This window comes from Athene noctua, chromosome Z, assembly GCF_965140245.1.
Source record: "Athene noctua chromosome Z, bAthNoc1.hap1.1, whole genome shotgun sequence".
Classification (NCBI taxonomy): domain Eukaryota; kingdom Metazoa; phylum Chordata; class Aves; order Strigiformes; family Strigidae; genus Athene; species Athene noctua.
Window position 1 is genome coordinate 575,995 of NC_134077.1, and position 25,146 is coordinate 601,140.

Genomic DNA, 25,146 nt, shown 5'->3' on the forward strand with positions numbered 1-25,146 from the left:
CCCCTGCCCCACCCCGACCTCTACTGCCCTCACCCTGCCCAAGCAACAGCCACCGGTGGCGGCGCAGTGGGCTCGGGGGATAGCCAAGGGCTAACCTGAGCAGTGCCCACTAACCACGGCGCTCAGCAACGGCCCACTCCAGCCCCCCCGACAGAGAGCAGCATCTGTGCAGCCCTAAGCCAAACACCTCGCTCCAGAAATGGTGGCCAGCCCGGGGCCCGCCGAGCTCTCCTGCACGGCAGCAGGCCGCACGCCAGCATCTCCCCGTGAGCAGGGACGCTCGCAAGGTTACTCCTCGAGGCTGAGAAAGCCCTTGCTGCAACAGATTCTTGGTAAGTGACTCAGAGGATTTAAAATTTTAGCATGCTAAGTGGTATGAAGGATTGATTGTGCACATCTAATCCTTCAGACATAAACCACTGTCCAAGTCTGGGACTAAGTCTGGATCCAGCCGCATCTAAACTCCCTTCCGAGAAGGGGTTCAGAACGCAGGGGGGTCCTTTCTGAACCTCGTGACTCAATGGGAGCGTCTCTGACAGTCCTGTCTGACCTGCCCTCCCTCCAGCAAATCATCAAGTGTACTTTGCCATCAAATCTTGTTAAACCACTGTCACATTCGCTAACAAACTTTGTTGAGTTGCTGTTTTCATACACATACTCTGATAGATGAAGTGTCAAGATATCCATGTTTCAGAGAAGCAACTCCTTCCCGTGCATGCAGCAGTCTACACACCATGTGTTTAAAGCTAATTGTATGAAAACTCTTACCTTCTTTCTTTATACTGCAAGGACTTTGACAGCTGTGACTGAAAAAGTCAGCGTTGACTATTATCATGCCACAAATTAATATTCAGAGTTCCTTAGCGATAAGCCTAGGAAGCGGCTGTGGATAACTAAAAAACCCGGTATCTTACTGGTTTATGCACAGAAAATGTACATTCACAAGCATGGTGCTGGTTATCACCTTAGCTTTTTTTTTTTTTTTTTTTAAAAGACAGGTAAATCTCAAATACCTACTAAACTTTTTGGCATTTCTGAAAGGCCGCTTATGCATACAAAACACACACGAGAAGATCCATATCAAATAGGGGAGGTTTAGCCGTGTTCATTCCAGTAGCCCAATTAGTTGCCAACTGATCACACAAGCCTGTTTATGTAACCACAATCTATACTCTTGTTAGACATGTAATGATTTTAGACCATAAACAGTCAGCTTTATCGCGGCTGCACTGTTTAATGACAGAACATGCATTCAATAAAAATGTAATCCAACAATAAACAGTGACCAGCAGCTCATTCCTAACCCAGATAACTGCGGCCCAGAGCTGCACCACCAGCTCCTCACCTGGGGAAGGGCCAGGGGGCTGCTGAGGAACCGGGCCAGGAATTTCTTAAACGGCCTTTGCTGGAAAATGCAGGAAAACTACATTGTTTTTTCTAAAAATAGTTTCATTTGTCTTCTCTATTCAAACCAGAGGTCAAGTATGATTGTAATGTGAATAACTACACCTTCCGATCACCAAGTATTCGTGCTAAATGATTACATTTACTGCAATACGTCCCAACGCATTCAGCAGTGGTACCTTTAGCCGTGCTAATACAACAGTACCACAGAAGATTACTGGTTAACTAACAATATGGAAAATTGTGGGTATAGTGTGATGTATTCCTATTCATCCCGATTTGAGCTGTGGAGGAAAACCAAGCAAATATGTCAAAAAGCAACATGCACTGCTAACAGACCCAAAATACATATCTGAAAGCAATTTTAGATAGATTAGTAAACATTACTGGCACTAAACCTTATTCTACAATTTCTGTGCTCAGTGTATTCATTTACTACAAAAAGACCTTGTTTGAAACTTGGTTCATAGCAAGCCTGATAAACTGTAAAAGTAAAAAGGATGAAATATAGGCTGTAATCCCCAAATGTGATCAGAAACTGGATTCATGCATTCTGGAGAGCTTCACCAATTTCTCTGGTGTTCTATGACTGGAGTATATCAGATATTCTCCACATTTCCCTGGCTAAATGAAAGCATTATACTAAATCAGGTGAATGTAAAACATCTGTATACACACGTGTCCATGTGTTGCCTGAAAGAAAATTATTTTAATTACTGTATATTTTACCAAAACAGAAAGGAAATAATTTGTTTTCTAGGGTGGAGAGAGAAGAAAGACTGCAGGAGCCTGATGATTAACACAGTCAAATAAAACACTCATAAGAACTCTAACACAGAGTAAGAAATTATGAAAGAGGTCTGTCTGGCAATAGAGGGCACTGGGAATTCACCCCGCGACCCCACGCCACGCCAGCACCCGCAGGAGCTGCACAGTGGCCGGAAGGACAGTCGGAGCAAAGCCCAGGAGATGCCCTGGCGGCGTCCTGCGGGGTGACGCGGGGCAGCGCGGGGCTCGGGCGCCTTCCCCGGGAAGGACGGGGCCCTTCTCCAGCGCAGCCTTCCCCGTCGGTCCCGGCCCTCCCAACGCAGACCCGCTCGGCGCAGGACGCGCGGCAGAGACACGGCTCTGCCAGGGGGAAGAGCTGGTGACGCTGCAATGACTTCGGGACCTCAGAAACCACTGGAGCAGAGAGGGCGCAGGGGCTGTAGCTCAGATGGCCCAGAGCCCCGCCACAGCCCGGGGCAGGGAGCGCCCACCAGCTGAAGCAAGGGAAATCCCGCCTCAACAAAGGGACACGTTTTGCACATCCCTGCGTGGTTCCGCACTGGGCCGGGGCCAGAGGCTGTGGAGCCCTCGCCAGTGAGGCTGGTGACCCTGGAGGGGGGCCAGCCCCACACAACCTGCTCTGGCTGCCTGGCGCAGGGCTGGGGCTGGGCAGGAGGGTCCCTGGGCGCCCCTTCCCACACCGGCCCATCTGCCAGCAACTCCTGCAGAGGGCCTGGCACAGCCCGCAGCGCCCAGCACCAGGAGACTCTCTAACACACAGCCGCAAGAAGACACGCAGCACCATCAACTCCAAATTCCTACCAGACACAGGCGTGCCGAGAGGAAGGCAGCCCCGACAGAGGTTTCTGCTCTCTGGGAGGCCTCTGGCAGAGCCAGGAGCTGTCGCGTGGCATCGCCGCAGGGCCCCTCAGCCACGTCTGAGCAGCGCCAGCACCCTCCTGTCCCCACGAGACGGGCGCCCGCAGCCTCGGGACAGAGGCTTCTGACCCCAGCCCTAGTGACAGGTCACGGCCCCCCCTCGTGCCTCGGCTTCCCGGTGGTGCAGCGAGAGGGGCTCATGGCCCCAGCGGGGCTGGGGGCCCAGCCCACCCTGATGGCGAGCCCCAGACGCTGAGGCCTGATGGCTGAAGGGCGTTCAGCCTGGACTTCTCACCTATTCGTCCCTTTTTTAACCATTGCCATAGCTCCACTGCAGCAGACCAGCTCAGAGCAGGAGTCAGGAATGTCACTTTTTAGAGAAAGGCCCCATTTTCTGACACAATTTGTTTTGTTGTATGAATCATCCTATTATCCAACCAGAAATTAAATTAAGATCTTCCAGCTCTCAACTGAAGTTAATAATTAATGTTACTGTGCAAGTTTCCAGCCTTCCCCGGTGAAGAAACTTTCAAACACATTAACATTTCAATGAGTGCCAATGTCAGTCAGCCCTGCAGTTCACTCCTCTGGCCTCTCTTCTCCACCTTGATCGAGTTTCTTTTGTAAAAAAAAAAATTATCAAGTCACATCCTCCAGCAGTACCTCTCTTCCCCTTAAGGCAAACGCGACTGTAAGCTCTGCTCCCCAAGGATTTCTAGTTTGGGGGGGGTGAATCACTCTGGTTACGGTCTCTGCCCGATCAGGGGGGGACAGAGCAGGGCCCAAGCCCAGCTGATGGGGCAGGGGCCCGCTCTCACATAAACGACTGGTGCCGGTTGTATTCTTGCCCTTTCCAACACACGTGCACTCCGTGTCCCACCTCCTTCTCCCTCCCTTCCTCCCTACTTGCTTTAAGAAACGTAGCAGCCCTTGGACAAAGATTTGACTTTTTTTGTTTGCAAAGAGTATTTGTCATTTAAATGTATATCTAGGGCTAGCAAGCCCTCACAGTTGAAAACTATGGTGTGTCCTGAAAGAATGAGAAAACTGCCGTGTCCAACTGGGGCCTGGACTGATGAGGTCTGGGAAGTTAAGCAGTGAGCAAACACAGACCCTGGCTGGAGGGACAGCAAATCCCACAACGCGAGTCCACAGTTTCCTTCTCCTGTGTCCACTGCCATACAAGGAGGGTATGCTGTGTCCAGCCAAACACGTGCACAAAACCAAAGGTATTGTGAAAAATAGCTGTAGTTTAAGAATAAATTAACAAGAACACGACCAATGCAGGAGACTAAAATTTAAGTAATGCCAAAAGCAACCTGAGTTAATATACACAGTCAGCCCAAATAATCAATTTCAGCAAGTTCCTCACTTGCAAATCAAGAGGATTGGGTAAAAAACACATTACTACTGCTTGGAGGCAAAATACCTGTTAACAGTTAAATTTTCTACTGTGGGTTTTTTTGAGATTAAGTTATCCAGCTGCAGAGCTGTGTCAGCATTCATTTGTCCATATCATCTTTAGTCTGGGTTAGCAGCCTTTATTTTCGGTGTGCAGACTGGTGAGCAGCCAGAACGCGCCGGCAGCTGTATTTGTACCATGGAAATGCTGTTAATACCCAAGGCATTTTTTTTTCTTTCATGAAATACGCTCATCTTTTTCACACTGTACAAGAAGAAACTCATATAAAGAAAAGGAAAAATAAAATACAGTGATACTGAACTTCTTTGTTTTATATAAGTAATTTCTGCAGATATTGAGGGTGGAAGGCTTGGGTTTGGGTTCTTGGCTTTTTCTTTTGGGGGGTGAGGTTTGGTGTGTTGTTTGCTTTGTTGTTTTTTGTTTTAATTGTATTAATTGCTCATAGAAAACTCCTCACGACTTTGTGCAATCCTGTAAATAAATGGATTGTTGCTGGACAAAGCTCAGAGGTTAGCTCAGTCCCTTGTTCCCAAAATGGTACTTGACACTGACTAGACTAAGAAACACTCATTAAAATATTCAGCGCTCATTATCCGAAACAAAGGCTGGACTCTGTGTTCTGCCAGGCATCCTGGATCCGAACAAAAGCCCCATTCAGAACGGAGGTATTGCAGAAGATCTGCAACAGGGTCAGTCACTCATCCTCTGGGAGCAGGGCCGCACGCCGGAGCAGCACAGATGCACGTTCCTGGAGGACGCAGAAAGGGAGGGGAGCAGAGGGCACGGCAGCGCCAAGCGCCTCGCCCAAGCCAGGAGGGTCCCCAACAGCCTCTGCCGCACCTTCTGTGGCGCCAGCAACCCGCGCGGGTCGGTCACAAGCAGGTACAACGGCAATTCCCTCACCACAGCGCGCTGCAGCCCCAGGGTTACACAACTGGTATAAAGTTTTCAAAATTCGGAGTTTCATAATAGTTACCCTTGCTGTATCTAGCTCAGCAGCCTGTGACTACAAACATAAGCCATTTACATAACTATTAACATTTTAGCTCATCATTTTAGACATGAGTTTTAGATTGATTTTGAGCCTAGTCCTGAGGCGTAACACAACATCTGTCCCTGGAACAGCAGAAGCCCCCAGTGAAGCAGCGTGGGGATCTAACACAGCTGTCTGTGCAGGATGTGCTGCTGACACCACAAAGTCTTCTACTTTTAGAGAGCTCCGTCAAGAACATCAAGAATCAAGGACAGGATTTCTTTTTTTCCAAGACAACAAATTAATATTACAGTGAATGAAGTACAGTGACGAAAAGCTCTCAGGATAACCCAGATTAACAGAAGTCTGAAGAACAAAGTCCGTTTCCTCCAGGCAGGTTTAAATGAAGTTATGTTCCCTTTCAGAAATAACAAGGCCGTCTACACAAAGTCCGATTTTGCTTCTAAATGATTTCTGTGACTGCACAGAGAAGGGAGAAAAGCAGCTAGGAGCTGCTGCAGATACCAAAATCCAGCTGCACAAAGAACTGCCCCCTTTAACAGGCTACTGCTTCTGTGTATGCTGGAGTTTCACACTATATATAGCCTCAGGTGCTTTATGTGATGCTATTTGGCCTATACACAATTTCATATGGCAGTTGCTTGTACTGGATATAGCAAAATCCGCCCAGATGAGGTAGCAGCTCCAGCAAATGAAACTGCTGGTAAGGAACTTATGACACTGAGAAAAGTGCTAGATCAGTCAGCAAAAAAAGTCAAGTGAAGCTGACAGGCACCAGCAGGGTCAGGAGGCAAACAAAACAGAACCATCCCTTCCTTATCTCTTCTCTCCCCAAAGGAACCCCAAAGCGCTGGTGCGTAACGCCAAGGTAAGCTCTTCTGTTTGTCAAGGCTTCAGACAGACTGTGTTAAATCACCAGACACAAGAACGAGGGGGGCTGTGCTGACATTTATTTGGCAAGCAGAAAGTTTGGTGCAAAAAGGGAAAACCTGAACTTCCCAGAACGGTGATACAATCCAGGTAACTTCCCGCTCCCTGCTGAATACCACCCAGACAACAGACGTGGTCTCCAAAGCAACAGCATTCCTGCGGGCTCAGATAGCGGGTTTAGGGAGAACCAGCCCAGCACACACAAACCACACCACTAAAGCAAAGCCTCTGGGCTCCCCTCCCACGTTCCGCAGGGGACGCCAGCGAGTGCCGAGCACTCACGTCAAAGCACTTGCTCTGCAAGTGAGGGCTCCAGTAAACAACAGGCACCTCCATCTCCAAGAAGTTCAGTTAAGGAAAGTACCTGAGCATTCTGTCAAACTTCTGGCTTTTTCATCAACCCCCCCCAAAGCAGCACGAAGGAATGTAGTTGACGTTGTGCTTTGCAGATAACATTTCAAAGGACAAATCGAACCCTGAGAACGAGAAAAGACTCAGCATTTTACCCATTGTGTTCACTCCCAGAGTCGTCCCATGGATGAATCTGCTAAAGCAATACAGAGGGACTGGGTCTTCTAAAATGAAAGCGACTGAAGCACAATATTCTTTTCCCAAGAGATCAAACAGACTTTCAGCCCCTAAGCTAACCTACATAGATAGCAACAACTTACAAGCGAAAAGGAAGCTTTAACACATCAAAGACAGAAAAAAGGACTCAGACACCGTGGACTCTGAGTGACCAAACTGTACCTACTGGATCAAGCCTGACTGCAACTACCTGCGGAGGGCACCCGTCCCCTCCCCTGCACCTCCACCCGCTCTCAACACTTTCCTTGCATCTGACCCACCACTCCTACAGACACAGAGTAAGTCTGGTAGCAGGTCGACTGGACGGAACACCGGCCCAGCAGGAGCGATTCATTTCCTGCCCACTGACCTGACCAGGTCTGCTGCTCTTGGTCGCTATGGCCGATGGCAGGGAGGGGGTCAAGTCAGATTCATCAATTCGGTGTGACCCTACACTGCCATAACTTGTCCTTCTGCTTCTTGGTGGGAAGCTGTAGTATACAAATTCTTACTGTACACAGAGGGGGAAGAAAATGGTTTGAAAGGTTTGGTGAATACAGCATAAACCCGTGCTTTGTGAACAGTTCACAGCCGCGCCGCCCTCGGTCCCGCGGTGCGTCGGGAACCCAGGGGGAGGAGGAGGTGCGGCGACACAGAGCCATCCATCCCCTCCGGTGGTGGCTCTCGGGCCCACAGCAGTAATTCCTGACCCAGGGAATCAGCCTTGCGCACAGGACTATCCCTCTGCTGAACGTGGGCGTGCTGGCCACCACAGGCTGTGGAGGCACCAGGCAAGTCCCAGCCCTGGGCAGGGAAAAGGCAGTAGCTCCTGGGGCACAAACCACAGCACGTGTCCTCAAGGGAGGCTTCGCCTCCAGGGGAAACCTGGGAGTCACCGGCCTAGAGACACAGACTGCCGAGTAACAGCTCTATGAAGCGGGTATCGTTCAGAGGTTTTTATTCTCTCTTCCTAAGCATTTTCATAGCAAGCTAAAAAAAAAAACCACCACAAAACTTCGGTACCTAGTCAAACTGGTGAACTCCGAGTGATGCTGCAGGGAATGACAGAACGAGGAGGCTGGGGAAAACAGTGCTAGAGGAAAAGTACAAGATCCTCCCATGTAACGAGCAACTGCCAAGGAATGGGAAGATGACTAAACCAGAAAAAAGTCACAGCACAATAGGTAGCTTGCCAAAGATGCAACACAGTAATGAGAGCAAGAAATTAACATTAATCACGAAGCCTTCAACCTTTTGCAACAACTTTGTCTTGTTTCATTTTGATCATCTCAGAGGAAGAAGCATGGCTGCTTTTAGCTCAGTAATTTTCCAACTAGACCATACTCCATCCCAGCAGCAGCCCGGCAGAACTACCACTGACTTGTAAATCAGCTGCAATAAATGAAGAATCTCATGAGTAGTCTTTCCCATGTCACTGCTTGAATGCCAGAGGGTAATTTTTATTTAATATTCTTTAAGAGTGTCGGCCAATGCAGCAGAGTTTCACTGGCGTGCAAAGCCTACTACTAAACTTGCTACTGTCTGCGGATGGGAATACCTACATGTTTCCGCCCCCAGAAGCGGTGAAGTGCTATCTCCTCACAACAGCTTCAGTTCTCAGAGAGTGATACGGCCATTCTGTTCTTGCCTCATCCAGCCTTCCCTAAAACCTACGAGTGAGGTCAGAAAACTGTGAAAGATAACAGTAAAACCAATACACCCTCTGTCCTGTGCTCTCACATATCTCCTGCCTTTAATGCACCTTTCAGGTATTGAAAACATTTATGGAATGGGGCAGTGGAACCTCTCCTTGAGAAAAAACTTTCTCTGCCTCCATTTACCAACAACCACTTCTCTCCATTGTGTGTGAATGTAAAGTGACAACAAGTATGTTTCAGCCTAAGAGACATAAGACTAAGGACTTGCACGACATTAATGGCCAGTTCAGCAGCAGAGAAGGGCTACAACCTCTTCCGAGAGGCCTGATGAATATCCCTGACTATCTAAGGAGATGGAATAAGCACAGATTGCACCAGAGACCAGGTGTGAACTCCAAAGGTCAAGAACTGCACACGCCCGTGCAGACCAGGTACACCTACTCCTCAAGCCCCCGTTCCTAACTCTGCATTTAACACCCATCCCCAGTGACGTGGAGCAGAAGAGTTGCACAGGTAACACAAACGAGACCATGACATCTGGCTGGAAGAGAGACAGAAAGGGTCTCAAAATGCAGAAGGCTGCTGCTAGGCAAACGCATGACTTCAGCAAATGCCAGGGCAAGAAAAATTCAGGCAGTCCTGATACGAGCTGCGGATGGCTTTTTCCACACAGAGGCCCCGGGTTTCCAGGGATATCCCACCTACAGGGACCACAACAAGACAGAGCACGGGATCCTCCCAGGCGGCTCCTCCCCACGCCATCCGTCCTCACCAGCGGCAGCGGGGCTGCTGCCGCCACGGGCCGAGGGACGGGGGACCGGCCTGCCCCCCGCGAGAGGGGCCAGCAGAGGCCCCCCAGAAAGCCGAGCCAGCCCAGGACACCCCTGCAGACCACCCGCCCTCCTGACGGGAGCGACCGCGGGTGGGAGCTCCCGCAGCGCCGGCCTGGCGCCGGGCACCTGCGGCACAACAGCCCGGACAGCCGCCGGCCCCGGGGCGCGATCCCGGGCTGCGGGGCGTCGGGTGCAAGGCTGCCGACCCCCGATAAACATCAGGGTGCCGGGTGTTAAACCGCCCAAACCCGCCGGTGGGAAACGCAGGTTTCCACAGCAACGCAGGCAATGACACACGGTGCTTCAGCAGCGCATTCCTGCGGTATCAAGCACCACCAGCACGTGTGTTCCAGGCTGCAGCTACAGCGCCTGCGGGAGCCTCATCTCGTTCTCCAGACGCCGCAGCCCTGGCGCTGGACACAGAGCCCAGGCTGCCAACAAACCAAAGGTGCTCGCCGCGCTTAACGCCGTCCCTCACCAGCCAGAGCTGTGGCAGGCATCGCTCCGCTCACCTGAGAGCTCCCTCTACACGGGTCAACGGCTTTGCTTCCTGGGCAAGTTTTAGGGATTTGGAAGAAGCCGCCCTCGCTGGGCACAGGCGAGCGAGGACACAGGGCCCGCTGGCTGCCCACTGTGCGGCGCAGAACACACCGGCACGGGTTACGGTTACGGCACTGAATTACGTCCAATACGTCCAATTGCCTCTCGCTGGAGTGAAACGAAGAAAAACAAATGCAGTCATGAGTAGTTCAGAACAGAACTGACCAGACTTAAAATAAAATCAGACTCCATGACAGTAGCACAACAGATTAAAGGTAAATATTCATAGCATCAGCAGGATGAGAGAACACAAGTTTTTGCTAAATCAAGTCAAGCAAGTGTTGGAGGCATTTCTGTAACAACGTCAATCAAAACAGTAACTGGAGTCATGACTGCAATGCTTTAAAATATGCACCAGTTCCAACCCAAATTTCAGACAATATTCTAAGGAAAAAAAGTGACACAAGGCACATGATAACCAGAAGATCTCCACAAGACCTGAAAATACATTAGCCACGAACTTCACTGATGGTTCACGCTTCGGAAGGATCAGTGGCTTCCAAAAGGGGCTCCCCCAGGACCCTGCACTAAGCACACAGGTGACCTTGCAGGTAATCCACACCCAGTGCTGGCCGGGTTTACAATGTTTGACTTTCAAACAATAGAAACGACGACAAAAGCAAGACCTGACCACTGGACTGCCCTTGCTGCACCCACCTCTGCCCTTCCTGGGGTTCAGGGAAAGCACAGCCGCCACCCTCGCAAGCACAGGCAGGCCTTAAGCTGAGCTAGGTATAAACCAAATCACATCCTCAAATGAGGGGAGAAAAACAACAGAGCTCCTTTATGATGCTAGTTAGACCACAGAATGAGAATCTCTCCTGGATAAAAAAGGCCAACAGGACAGCACCACCAGGATAATCCCCTTTGTAACAACGTAAAAATTCAAAAATGCATCTACTGTTACCTTAAAAAAACCTCAGAGATTCATTTCAGTTAGCTGCCCATTATTTCTATTAAATGCTGTTTTGAAATTCTGCTGGCCCCCATGTTTCTGTCTGGTTTCCAGAGCTCCAGCCCTCCCTCACTGGTGGGCTGGTTGTGCCCACTCCCAGGGGCTGTGGCAGCACTACCTGAGTCACCACAGCCACCAGAGCTCGCCAGCTGGCTTGTGTGGGTAAACAGCCAGCTAGACGGGGAAGCCCAACAAATCAAACAAAAGTCTCCACTGATTCCTTGAGCAAATGGTCACTGGGCAAAGGAGGTGCCTTTTTAAACAGGGCTTTGACAGCTGTTCTGTCAGAAAAGCACTCAGAAAAATAAACAATTGGTTAGTCGGCCCAAGGCTGCCTCCTAATCAGTAGGATAAAACAAGGCACACAACGTGAATCTAGAATAAAATGAACTCTGAAAAGTGGAAAAAACATGCTCTGAAAAACCATACATCTGTTAGAGTACTTCAGCAGCCCCAGAGACCTGAGCATCACTGAATAATTTGGACTGGGAGGGACATCTCTAGCCAAAGCTCCTGCTCCCAGAGGGCCAACACTGACTGCAGACCAGCTGGCTCGGGGCTCCCTCCACTTGGGCCTTCAGAAGCCCCCGCCCCAGCGCAGAGCAGTCCTGCCAACCGAGGAACAGATGCACAAACAGACACAACAGCGGGTAAAACATTATGGGCTTACTAAAGGTAGCACCGCAGGAAGTCAACAGAGCGTATTGCTTTGAGGAGCTGAAAAAAGCCTGCTGCACAAAGTATGCCTGTGGCTCTTACTCATCAGGACTCCAGTGAAGTGACAATGACACAGCAAAGAGGACTGGTAGTTAAACAGCCGGTTGTGGTCACAGCCAGAAAGAAGCCTGTGAGGAAGGAGAAAGACCTGTGGTACCCCCCAAGCTGCTCGCTTGAGTTAACGAGAACGCTCCTGGACCGGTCTCCTACAAGCCTCTCACCAAGCATCACTGTTAGGAGAGGATTAGCACCAGAACTGTGGGCGAGAACTAGCACAAGATCTGGCCAAGAGATGACAATGGCGTAGAAGCAGCCTCCTGCTGGGTAAGAGCAGGAGGTTCGGAGGCAGGGAGGCACCACCAGCGGGGATGCGGGAGGAAAGACTCATCCTACTGCCTGTGCCATCTACCAAGGCTCTGCTCAGACAGCGAGTAGGGCGAGTCACTGCGGAGGACACTGTCAGGACACAGGTGTCAGGAGTGTGGAGAGCAGGGGGAACGACACCGCCAGCCCCTCCGCACGAGGAACTCCAGCGAGAAGCCTCTTCCCAGGCCAAGGCTGCCGGAGCAGGCGGCCTTCGCCCACGGTCCGGGCAGAACCCGCACGGGAATTTTTAGCATTGTGTTTGTTATCTCCTACCTGACCTTCAGGAGTTTTTTCTGTAGGCACTGGAAATGAGGAATAAAACACTAAGTGACAAGACTTGACTAGGCAAAACTGAAACAAAACAAATAGACGGCAAGGATGAAAACACAGGTCTTTCTCCTGCTCATGCAGGCACCCGCCTGCACTGCTGACCCGAGACAACCGCAGGCCTGTGGCTGCACAGCAGGCAAACGTAACCCACTGCAACAGCAGAAAGCTATCCCAGCCTAAACTGTGATTTATTTTTAATCCTTTTTGGCTAAACTGTATTGAATTAGCTTGCTATCAGAAGAGTGCCAGCACAAACAGCAGGGAGGGATCACAGCTGGAACTAAGGAAGGGTAAGGGGAAAGCAAAGCCACCCTCCCCACTTAAGCTGCAACAAGATGTTGATTTAACTCCTTTGATGTACAAAAAATAAACCATCTCTCAAGATAAACAAAACAAACCATCTCTTAAGAGCAACCACTTTCGTCACAGTTGGTGAACATCTCCTAACCTTAAGGAAAATGCTACTATTCAGGCAAGGAACTGAATGAGATTCAAGAAGTTTCCACAAGTTTGGATAAGTAACTACCTCCACAATGCTGGTGCCTGGTTTAAACATATTTGTAGCCATTAAAAATGGTAAAACTCCCTACTCAGTACAATGCAATGTATAGTACTGATGTACTACTAAAAAATACAAACACAAGATTTAATTTTTAGCATTCCTATAAGAAAAATTATAAATAATTGGAACACCACCCCAGAAGTTCTAGATACTTGGTACTGTGAGTGTGCCAAAGCCTACCAAATGCCACTACAGCCCCCTCCAAGCGTAATGCCTGAGGATACAGAACTTCAGCAGGGAAGCAGCTCCCCCAGCACAGCACAGACCTTCCCGGGCACTCAGCTCCTCCACTTGCCACTCCCTGCCCTCCTGAATCGGCTTCCTTGGGGAGCACAGGGACGTTCGCCATCTCCTCAAGCGCCTATCTACTGATCCAGCTGTGTGTTAACTCCAGCACTAAGACTGCACTTCAAAAAAGAGAGGGGGAAAAAACCCAGCCCACATACAAACAGAGCCAGGGAGGTGAGCCCAGTAACACTAAGACCTTAAACAGTGACAACATCACCACAGCTAGAAGCTGAAGTTGCAGATAGGCCATTCACATATTCTGTGCAATCTGCAGCTATCCATTAGTTCACTAAAGCAAGACTTGTCCAAGCCAGAGTATTTCCAAGTCCTTCTGGCTCAGCAGTTATAACCGATGGCTAAGCCAAGATTTTATAATACATATAACATCATCCTACTAAGAACAGAGGTTAAGCAAGCAAGTACACTGCTGCTTGCTCCTCCAAAGCAGCAATTCTGTCGCTTTGTTAATGAGGCTAAATCAATCAGCATAAGCAGACAGCACAGACTGTGGCTTTGTCCACACACCATGTGTCCCTCTCACCTCTCCTGTGACCACAAACATCATGACAGGCAAACTCAAGAAACCTTTATTTTCTCCACTTGTTTTCCAGGGAGTTAATCCATTTAACATTTCCAGAAGGCTACAGATGAGCAGTCTTTAGACAAACTTACCTCAGATTTCATCAGGGACAGGATTCTAGCCAAAGCTTTGGATTCAGGAGACCCAGAGATCCAACTTAATAGCTCACGGCCACCAAACAGCAGACGACCTGCCCTCCTTCCTCACACCACCACCCCAGCTCCTGCCACACGCCTCTGAGCCCCAGCAGCTTCTGGCAAGCACCAGCATTCAGCAGCCCAGCTGCCTGCTAATTAGCAATTTATCCTGGCTCACAGAAAGTTCCAAGATGCACGAGGAAAGCAGGACCTGCCCTTTGCAAACCCACCTGATGGGTATCAGCTGTGGGAGAAGCCCTCACCTCACACCTGCAGCCTGGCCTCCGGCCCGCAGAGGGGGCAAACCCAGCCCCCCAGCGCTGAGCCCCTCACACCAACGACTCACAGGTGGGAGTGGGATGAGCATCAGTTGGGGACGAGCATCAGCTGGGGACGAGCATGAACACACTCAGCTGTGCCTGTCCATCCCCAGCAGCAGGAGACCTGGGTGATGAGGGAGCCACAGCCCAGCATAACGCACTGAGCCCCTAAAACCAGATTTCAGTTCATTTTAATAAACTGGGCGAACGGGCCCCTTACAGGAGCAGCCAACTCAGCTTCACTTGCAGATGCCTGGGCCACCTCCACCATCCCACCGCCCCACCTGACACCTCCACACCAGAACCTGGGGAGACTCGATCCTCCTCCACCAGGCACAGAGCTACCGGGCTGCGACCACCCGGTCACCTCCCCTCCACCAACTCCTCAGCACAGCAGCAATGAGCATTTCTAACACCTTCACACTTCGCCATTTGACACTTGTGCAAGGACTGAGAAGCTTTAAAAATAATTTTGAATTTAGTAGCATATCTGAGTGACGCTGCGATTCACTAGGCACACAAGGTCAGCGAGATCTGAGGACAATCTCTGTGACCCTACGAGGCCACATACCGAGACCTTTGCAAGAGGTGCACCTCACACCTCAAAGCTTTGAGGCTTGCTGAACAGCTGGGCAATGACAGGAGCTTCCCAGCGATCCCCACCGGCCACAGGGATCCCGCCCGCTCGCCCGGCTCCAGAGCAGAGCCAGCTCACCCTGCCAGTCCCACTGCAACGCTGCTGGCCAGGCCAGGCCAGGCTAGGCTGCAGTTTTCGTGGCCATGGTGGCACAAGTTGGCTATTACGGAGCCAGATGATCTACTGGCCCTCCCCAATTTAGGTTCTAGAGACCTGTATTACTTCAGGAAGTACGCTGGTAAATACGAAAAACCAGAAGGACACGGAAGACACCCTTTAACTCATAGGTGGAGTTGTACCAGTCAAAGGGACCCCTGGGCCAGCAAATAGCTTCCTACCCCGACTAAAAGCAAACACTAGAGAGAAAATGATACAGGCAAAAACCTGGCAACAAAATGGTATTACCTCCTAGCTTCCAGGGACTTAAGGCTCAAGGACCTTCCAGAGACTGAATCCGTATCTCTGAATTCAAACCAAGGAAGCGAGGCAATCTGTTTATAACAGAAAATCAGCCTTTCATTTTCATTCAGGTTTTTTTTATTACTATTACTTCTTTTTGGACACAGCAGAATCAGATCTGATGACCACAAGACTATGGTTTCCATTACACACCGGCCAGAACACCTTATCACTAGCTGGCTGTAAGGAGGGGGTGGCAAAAACTTATAAAATCAGCCAAGATTTTTTTTTTTCTTTTTAAAAACGTTCATTTATTAAGGTTGTTCAAACAAACAGACAAAGAAGTTTTAGTGAAATATCTCTGATTTCATTTATCAGAAGAAATGAAGCAAGATTTCATGTAGAACACACCAAAAGCTAAGAAGAAAAAAAGCCTGGCTGGTGTTCAGCAGAAAAAAAAATACTGAGAACATGAAGCCATGTCTCTAGTGTAATTTCTCAATGATTAAAAAGCTAAATACTTTTGTTGACTTATTTCAAAAGTTGATGACAGTTTACATAAGCTACTCCACAGCATGAAGGAGACCTGATACTCTCTCTCAGAGAAACTGGATAAATACATAGAGGAGAAGGACTGCAAGCAGAGCACAAAACCAAAAAATTTCCTTTGGCTCTCCTCCCTTCAACATATCCCCAAAAACTTCTTCCTTGCTGTAAATTAATCTTCCAGATCACTTTGTTCTCGGAAGAAAAAAATGCTTCTTCATCCTCCAAAGACCTTAAATAACAACCGCAACCCACCTGCGGACGCAGGGGGGACGGAAGAGTGAAGCGCCATTTGAGCGGACAAGTGACGCCAGCCGAGGCTCCCGGACCCCAGCCGAGGCTCCCAGAGCAGGGTGCTCGAGAGCTCACGTCCAGTCTCACCGGGAAGAGGCCAGAAGGGGAGAATCCTTCCCCACTGCACCAGTTACCAGACCAGGGGTAGATGAGGAAGTCATCCCAGGACGCCTTCTCCTGAGACTTACACATCACTGCCATCTCTCCAAAATCCTGCCATGGATGCAGCGTGATCATCTACACAAAGATGCTTAAAAAGAGTAAAACTCTGAACTGCTTTCAATTAAAAACAAACACAGAAAAGCACAGATTATATGAACATACTTCCCTCCTCAAGCCAGGATTACTCAAAACTAGGAACTGCCAAAGGAAATAGGACAAGATTGTGCACCATTCTGAACAATTCTGCTCTTCTCCAGCAGACAACTACATTAAAAAAAGAAAACCTGTCTTGAGTTGGCATGACACCAACACAACAACACTAATCCATGCAGTTAGGCACAAAAATAAGGTACTATAGCTTAAACGCAAAGCACAACTCATTCCTGGAGTTATTCCTCATATCCTGCCAGTGTTCTCAGAATTGGAGATATTTCCTTTGATTACAGACAAGGTTCCTAATTCCTAGAAATCAGGATTCTGACAAATATCTACATCCTGCCAGTGCACAGGAATTAAGGTTAAAAGAAGGGAGGGAGGGAAAAAAATGAGGATTACAAATATACACATTGAGTTTGCTGCCCAGTCAAGACATCATCTGGAAGACAGACATTTTGTAATACATTTCAAGGATCGAGTTTTCGGATTTGGGGTGGGGGGGTGGGTAGGGGTGTGTGTGTTATCTATTTTAACTGCAGCTAGCTTCCAGGTCCCTGCAATTTAACCACATCTCCTACTTGAAAATTCATTACTAGCAAATTGCTGCCTCTTTGCAGAAAACTGTTTCCTAAGGTTTTGTTTTTCTTCCTTCTTTATGGGAGGGGAGATGAAAAGAGGGAGGGAGCAGGGGAAGGGAGCGCTCCAGCATTAGGATCTTGGCAGTTTAAGAACCCCACGCTGAAAAAAGCTGGCATGACCGCAGGTTAAGTACTTCTGAAAGCTCCAGTTCTAGTCCCAGCCGAAGATAAATAAAACCCCCGGCAGGTTTTAGTACTGAAATGGCTGCAGCTCACCCCGGCTGAGCTGAGCATGCCAGCAGTAAAACCACATTCCTTTCTCCCCGTGCGCAGGTCGGAGAAGTCACCCAACCTGCCACTGCATTCCTACCCAGCTTACCGAAAATAACAGTGTTTACAAGATTACACTTCATTTCTTTCTAAAAGGGGACAGAGCTGCCTAGTAGCATTTCTTTCTCTGCTACAGTAGAATTCTTATTCAACACAATTAAACATTCAAGAGGAAGTAGCAGTGAAAGCAAAAGATAAAGAAATTTAGGAAAGTTAATAAGATTGTCTCTGTTCACTGACACCAATATTTACAAAACTAACTAAAACTACTCCTGCACATCAATACCTCATCCACGACTTTATTGATTGAAGCCGTTAGATAATCTGTCCCTCACGCCTATGCAGAGGGCTGGCGGTTTCCAGCTCACTCAGAAAAGCCCCAGTTTCTATGTGTTTAATTAAGCAAGAGGTCTTGGCCCCATATAATCCTCCAGGACTAAGAGGCTGTCGATTTAGCCTGATTCAGCTGAAATCAGTTAGCTGCCAAACAGGCTGCATCCACATCAGATCTTGCGACACAGGCAGCCAGCTGCCTCGCAGGGCCCCCACGGCACACGCCTCGGCTTCACGCAGCATCACCCACGAGCACGAGAGGGATACAGGTAACAGCACCGAGCCCGGCAATCTCTGCTGCGGCCTCCGGGCCCTACAGCACCTGTGGAGATGGTTTATCTTGCACAGCAAGCTGTATTCGGTTTAGAAAGGGTGAGTATTGTAACGCCTCGAACCTCCGCTGTCTGAAGAGGCAGCTCCAACCTAGGAGCTGCAGCGGTGCACTCTTCCCTCACAGAACACCCCAAGACAGTCCTTCTACTCCCTTCTGGAAAGAAAGCTCATTTACCACTCGGGGTTATCACCACCCTTGGTTCTATTTTCAACACAGGAACACAAAGACCCTGTCAGAGACCCCTTAGAGCCGACCCCGGCGCCTGCAGAAGGCTCTGCTCCGCAGGGCCGGGGCTCTCAGTCCCTTTTGCTCCCTGGGAAGATGGTGTCTGTGCAGACAAGGGCCAGCACTCGCCTTTCCATTCCCCATCACACAGTGCCCTCCAACGGCCAACCCGGGGCACGGGTGGTGCAAACGCCAAGGCCAGCGAGCGGCCCCTGCACACCTGCAGCTCCATCCCCCGGACGGGCAAAACCACCCTGGGCCATGCAGGGGAGCAGGGGCGGCGTGACGCAGCTCGCCCTGCACCGGCCTCCATGGCAAACCAACGTTTCTGCACTCCCTCAAACCCGCATTTCAGTACAGACCACCTTGAATGTCTTCACATTCATTTTATGTTAAAACTAGCATTTACTTAGTGTCAGTAATAGTGGCCAAAACGTGCTGGGAACTCATTAAAAGCAGGTTTAAAATGCAAGTTTTCATGAAACCCATTGACCTATGAGAACCACAGCCTATTCGTTTTGTTATTATGGCACAACAAGTAGATATGCAAGCCCTTTCACTGATGAAATGCTTCCTTACCTGAACTTTTCAAATCACCATTTAAAGTTTTACACGCTGTCCCTGGGAAGCCAGTGCACTTAGAATCTATAACACCAATTTGGGTTGGTTTTGGGTTTTTTTCCATTTAAAAAGTCAATAAAAAAGTTATCATTCTGAATTGCTTGTTCCTAAGACACCGTGTCAGTGACAAAGGGAGGCCCCTGCTCGCACCCTGACGGAGGGGCGATGCTCTATGCAACCAGAGCAGGAGCAACAGGCCTCTCTCTTACAGAGCCCCTGCTCGCAGCGCTGTCCTCGGAAGCAGATCTTCTCAGGAACCGGAGGGGGCTTTTCTAGATAAAAGCCTCCTGCTCCAGGTAGGCTGAGCCGGAGCACGTGAAGCCAGACACTGTGCCGACCCGCGCGGTGAGGGGGGGACGCAGGTCCTGAGCCCCTTCCAGGCGCCGGCCCGGGGCTGGGAAGCGCCTGGCGGGGGCACAGCTGCGGTGCAGCAGCAGGGTGAGCAGCAAGAGTGTTTGTTTTACCATCGAGGCAGCGTATCAGGCAACATCACCTTCAACTGAATTCAACCATCTAGAACACAGATGCTCCCCCCAACAACCCACCATCAGGCTTCTTTCAAAAATTTGTGGTTTGCTTGAAAGGCAAAACAGAAAAATCCAACACTGAACTCTACTGTGTCACCGCGTCAAGTGGGGGAGGAGACATCGGAGCCTTTTTCCTCAGTAATAAATCCAGTTAATCAGTAAGCGGGGTGATAACGTGCTCCTTCCGAAGCCTTGGTAGCCCCATCTCGTGGACCCCACCAAAACGCCCCACTGAACTTCATTAACACGGCATTCAAGGAGAGGCCGAGAGACACCCGCCAGGGAGATCCCTCCAGAGCAACCAATCCGTCAGGAACACAAGGGCCAACTTCCCACACGCCTCACCCTGAAACAGTTTGCCCAGAGAGCTTCTCCGCCATACTGCGGCCATATTCCCTGTCACCCCAGGGCCCAAGCTGCACTCCTCCATGACAGCGCTGTGGCAAGGCTTATTTTTATCCTTTACCCCGATGTTGGGCAAGGTAAGCCTACGCTTCAGAGAGGTTCATCCCATCCGCAGGTACTGCTGCTGTCGTCCCTGAAAACTGTTTTTGCTCGTATTTACCAGAAGCGTGTCATTAAAAGCAGAGTGCCACAGAGGCCCCCAAGGTCTTGTAATCCTTCAGGATTCATTCCTCACACACAATGCCTTGCCCTGTACAGTGCACAAGAACTAAGATGAGAAAAAGAGGCTAAGCTGCAGTGACCACCTCCAGAACTATTTATTTTGAGGCATATGCAATTATATCTCATGTATCAAAGTATTTTCATGAACATAAGCTCCTTTTTGACAATTTCTAATGCATGACAAAATGTCATCTCAGTAGGAAGCTTGTAATTTCAGTTTATTCAGTCACAAGTCACAGAAGTTGAATAGAACTTGAAAAGAGAAGAATGCTGGAATTAGAGAGAGCAATTTCACATACGAACCTCTTTTTTGCCTATATTTTAAAAAATAAGAAGATGCCCTTTCTTCAAAGATCTTTTTCTGAAGACACATTATTTAGTCAACCAAATGAGATACAAAAAGCTGCAAGTTTTTCTTCCATCTAAGCAGACTGAGAAAGGGGAAGGGAATACTTGTGGAACCTTCCATCTTGTTTGGGCCACGTTCAATTCAATGACTCTCAAGAAACCCAAACTGGAACGAGTGAGAGGAGTACTTCTCCAAGGGATGTGTTACTTCCTTTCGCCTTATGGGGGGAGGGGGGGGGGAACAGACGCTAAAAAGTAAATTAGATTTATGGGATTAATCCAGTAATTCCTAAAAATCAACGTTCCTGATGTATTCGACGGTTCAGGAACAACTCCCCAAGCCAAGGATTGCTAGAAGCTGGGGAATCGCTTACGGCACCTGGGCTGGTGCTGCTGGTTTCGCCCCGCTTCTCCCCGGTGGTTTTGCCCCCCTTCTCCCCGCCGCGAGGCCGGCGCTGATGACCCGTCACCGTTAACAGCAGGAGCGTTTCACAGACGCAGTCTCACAACCCAAGCGTGTGCCACGGAGACGCAGCTTGGGTTAGGAGGAGGAGGGCTCTACGCAGGAACAAAACCATTTTCGGCTAGGAAGGGGTGGAAGTTTTTAAATCTACAGGCATTTAAAGACTGCATGAGAGCACCTAAGCTTCCAGTAGCCTATGTAAACATGATTTCACAGAATCACAGCCTGGCCGCGGTTGGCAGGGACCTCTGGCCCGCCCCGCCACGAGCTCGAGCCAGCAGCCCAGGACCATCTCCAGATGGCTTCTGAACAGCGCCGGGGACCAAGACTCCACCACCCCACCAGGCAACCGGGGCCACTCCTCCAGTCGTCCTCCCAGTGGAAAACTCACAGGAAACAAACCTGACCTAGAGCAGTAAATCTGATTTACAGCTAATAGATTGATCTCAAATTTTGTATAGTTCACATTTACAAAGAGGCGGATTTATCAAAACATCTGAAGAAAAACGCAGTCTGACAGTGGCTAAATGCGAGGTTGGCTTGTCATCTGTGACTCAGTAAGCCCCGAAACTACCGGGTGTCTTAACGCCTATCAGAGTATTTGAACAAAATAAGAACAGATGTCCATATTGAAGGTATCCACTGAGAATTATAGCTATTTACAGAGATTAATGTAGGCACAAACCCTGCAAACGCTTAAGCATATGCTTCATTTAAGACATGAAGCAGGCCTACTGACATGTACATCTACTGTGCAAGCACAAGTTAAGCCTGTGCTTAATTATTTGTAAGAGATACCGCTATTTTTATGGGAAGCCATTAAGCAAGTCTAGCTTACATTTGAACAGCTACTTTTTCCAGTCAGGAAATGGGCTTGAACTGGTAGTCCTACATCAGGCCTACTTAAAACCCTACTTAAAGCAGCATACAACAGAACTGCAAAACCGTACTTCAAACCGAGGTAGGAACAAAAGAAAAACCAACAGCCGCGTACGTGATTCAGCCTCTCAGACCAGCAAAGAGGCCTTGCTTCTCAAAACAAAAAGGCAAGCCCAAGCCAACGCTAACGGGAAGCTATTACCCGCAGAAGCCAGCATGCCATGACGCTGTAAACATACCTGCCTCCCTCGACCTCTTCAGACCCCGCTTTAACGCAGTTCACACTTCCAGCCGCCTTCCCGAGGGAGGTTCTCCTCCCACAGCGCTCCCCTTGGCCCATTCGTTGACCACAGACCCAACAAGAGCCTGGGCCGCTGGCGTATCGAAAGCACGGCCCATGGGGCTGCGTAATACCGCCTGCGCTGCCCTCCTCACCCCGGCCCTTCTTCCTCTTTCTTCCACGTTTCCACTTGCAGTCTCCTGTTGTGTCTTCCAGATGAACACCGCTCCGCAAAGCATCCAGCGCCATCAGGGCCGACGGCGATCCAGACGACAAAGAACCGGCCCATTGTTCCCCCCAGGTAGGGTGGCTGTAGCCATCACCGCATCCGCGACGCGGGACCACCGTGGGTAACACGGAGAGGCCAGAGCCTTGCTCTTCCAAGCCGTTCTTTCTCAAACGGCCCGGTTTCGCCTCGGGAGGCCAGTGGCAGACGCCTCTTCCCGCCCGGCCGGCCATGCCCACCCTTGGGCCAGGGCGCCAGCACGCGCTGGGGACACGAGCCCTGCTGGCCCTCGCCCAGCTGCCGCACCCCTCCGTCCAGGGGATTCCCCGTTTCCCTTACTGCAAGCGCCAGCACGCCTCGAGGAAGCGGGCAGGGACAGAAGACAGCGGTGACCACATGGGCCACAAAGAGAGCAGCCGGCAGAGCCCAGCGTCCCGTTCCCCGCCACCCGAGCGGGGCACGGCAGCGGCTCACGGGTTTCTCTTGTCTGCACAGACCCCCCAGTCCATGAGGGCCTGTCACCGCGCTGGGACAGTGAGCCCCGCGCCTCTGCAGCCGGAAAGGTCCCCGGGCACCGGGAGCGGGACGGATGCCCACGAGGGCTCAGCACCAGCCCCGGCACAGCGCTGCACCGGGGACCGCTGCCCCGGGGCTCTGCGCGGGAAGGCTTAGCGAAACAGCCGGGGAGGGAATCTCCCCCCGGTACGTGCCCAAGGCTCCAGCAGCGCTCCCTGCTCCCCTGCCTTCACAGGCCCCCCTGGACATGTCACACCAGACCGCGCTCACCGCTTTAGAAAGCGACAAGAGATGCACCACCCGCCCCCCCTTTACCAAAACACCCACTCCAGCCAGAGAACCTCCGTTCCAAATAGAACTAATCATCTAGATTTGGTGCCATTCAAATATAATGGGTAATAAAATTGTCTGGCAACTTCCACAGTCGGATTTTTTATGCCAGTTTCTTGTACACCACAAAAAACCTGACAGACGGCCCTTCACGTTGAGTCCCGTGAAACCAGACATAACATTGCTGTAATTATTATTATTATTCGCTCCTGTAAAAATACAACCCGGGCAAGCCACGTGCCCCTTGCTACCAGCCGATGCGCGGAAAGCCCGCGCCAGGCACAGAGCTTCTCCCTTCCGCCGCTTTCTGACAGAGCTCCCCGGGAAGGGGCGCGGGGCCGCGGCGGGGGAGCGGCAGGGCCACGGCCTGCGGGCCCGGACCCCCGGAGGCAGCGGCGGGGCGCATGTGGCTCTGCGGGAGCCCCCGCGGGCGCTGCTTGGCCCCAGCGCGGCCCCGCGGATCCAGCCCCATCCGCGGGGACACCGGCCGGGCACCTTCACCGCGCCGGGCGGGCGAAGCGGCGCCTCGGTCGCCAGCCCCGGCTCTTTGTTCGCCACCAGCCGCCCCCCCCCCCCCCCCCCCCCCCCCCCCCCAAGCCCCGCCGCACAGCGCCCGGGCCCGCCCGCGGACACCGGGCCGCGGGGGGGGGGGGGGGGTGTGTCCTGGCGCTCTCCGGGCCCCTCGCAGGCGGCGGCCGCGGGGCTCCGGGCGGCCGCACCGGCCGCGGCTCCCCGGGACAAGGCACCGGCAGACCCGCCGCCACGTCCCGCTCCCGCTCCCCCTCCCCCGCCGTAGTGCCGGGCGGGGGCGCGGAGCCCCGCGGAGCCGCACGGGGCAGGGCGGGCTCTCCCGGGCGCCCTCCCGGACCGACCCTCGACCTTCGCCCGGCCGCCGGGGGCTGCTGCCGGGGCCGGGGCTGCTGCCGGGGCCGGCTCCGCGCCGCCCCCCCTCCTCGCGGCTAATGGCGATGGGGGGCGGCCGGGCGAGGGGCGCCGGTCCCCCGGCGGCGGGGGGGGGGGGCTCCCAGGGACACGCGCGGTACCGCCCGCGGCCCCGTCCGCCCGCGGGGCCCCGACCCACCTCGTCCTCGGAGAGCCCGTACACCGGCTCCACCGCCGCGGTCGCCATGGAGCCGCTGCGCGGGGCGTCCCGCTCGGCGCCGCTCCGGCCCGGCCCAGGCGAGGAACCGCCGCCTCCTCCCGCCGCTGCTCCTGGCCCGCGGGCGGCGGAAGGCGGCCGCCGGGAGCCGAGCGCCGGCGGGAAGGGGCCGGGGGCGGCGCTGCCCGGGGGCGGCGCCGGGGCCCGCCCGCGCTGCGGCCAGCCGAGGCTCAGCGCGGCCGCAGGAGCGCGCCCTGGCCGCGGCGGGGAGCCCGGGGGCGGCTGCCGGGGGCGGGGGCCCCGCCGGGCCGGGCCGATCCGCCGGGGCCGGGGCCGGGGCCAGGGGGCGGCGGCGCGGCACAAAGCGCGGGGGCGGGGCCTCGCCTCAGCCGCCCCGCCCCGCCCCGCCCGGCCCGCGCGCGCGCAGGGCGCCCCCCGGCGGGCGGGGCCGGGCCCGGGGGCGGGGCCGCTCCCTGGGGGTGCCCGCGCCGCCGCCATTGCCCGGTCCGGGGACGGGGGTCGCCGCCCAGGAACGGGCCGGCCCGGGCAGAAGCTCGCTGGCGAACGAGTAAATGAAGTGCCCCGGGCGCCGGCGGGGCGGGGAGCGGCCGCGCTCCCGCTTCCCGCCGCCGCCGCAGCCCGGGCACCGGAACCGGGGCCGGCTCCGCGGGGACGCGGGCCCGGGGCGCCGCGGCGGGGAGGGGCCCGTTTGGCGGATTCCCGCCGCCTGTCCTCACCCCGCGGGGACAGGCGGCGGCCGGGGCGGGACACCGGCACCCCGCGGCGCTGCCCGCGGGCGGGCGCTCCGCACAGGGGTGGGGGCTCAGCTAGCCCCGGCCAGCAGCGGGGGGGAGCTGCCCGCAGGTCTCTTCGGCAGTCGTTAGAATTACTCGCCGCGGCTTTTCCGTCGCTTTTGGCATCGTGC

The 25,146-nt window shown here is 52.4% G+C and overlaps 1 protein-coding gene across 2 annotated transcripts in view; it reads right to left on the reverse strand.

Annotated features, from left to right (window-relative positions):
- The window catches only part of NEDD4L (NEDD4 like E3 ubiquitin protein ligase), a 163,559-nt gene extending 139,182 nt beyond the window's left edge, over positions 1–24,377 (reverse strand). The window contains exon 1 of one of the 2 annotated variants that reach the window (XM_074931312.1): positions 24,204–24,377. In XM_074931312.1, coding sequence (XP_074787413.1) covers positions 24,204–24,251 — 48 coding nt within the window. In that variant the 5' untranslated portion in view covers positions 24,252–24,377. The remainder of the gene's footprint in view (positions 1–24,203) is intronic. The other variant, XM_074931313.1, reaches the window with a different exon arrangement.
- Between the last annotated feature and the right edge of the window lie 769 nt (positions 24,378–25,146).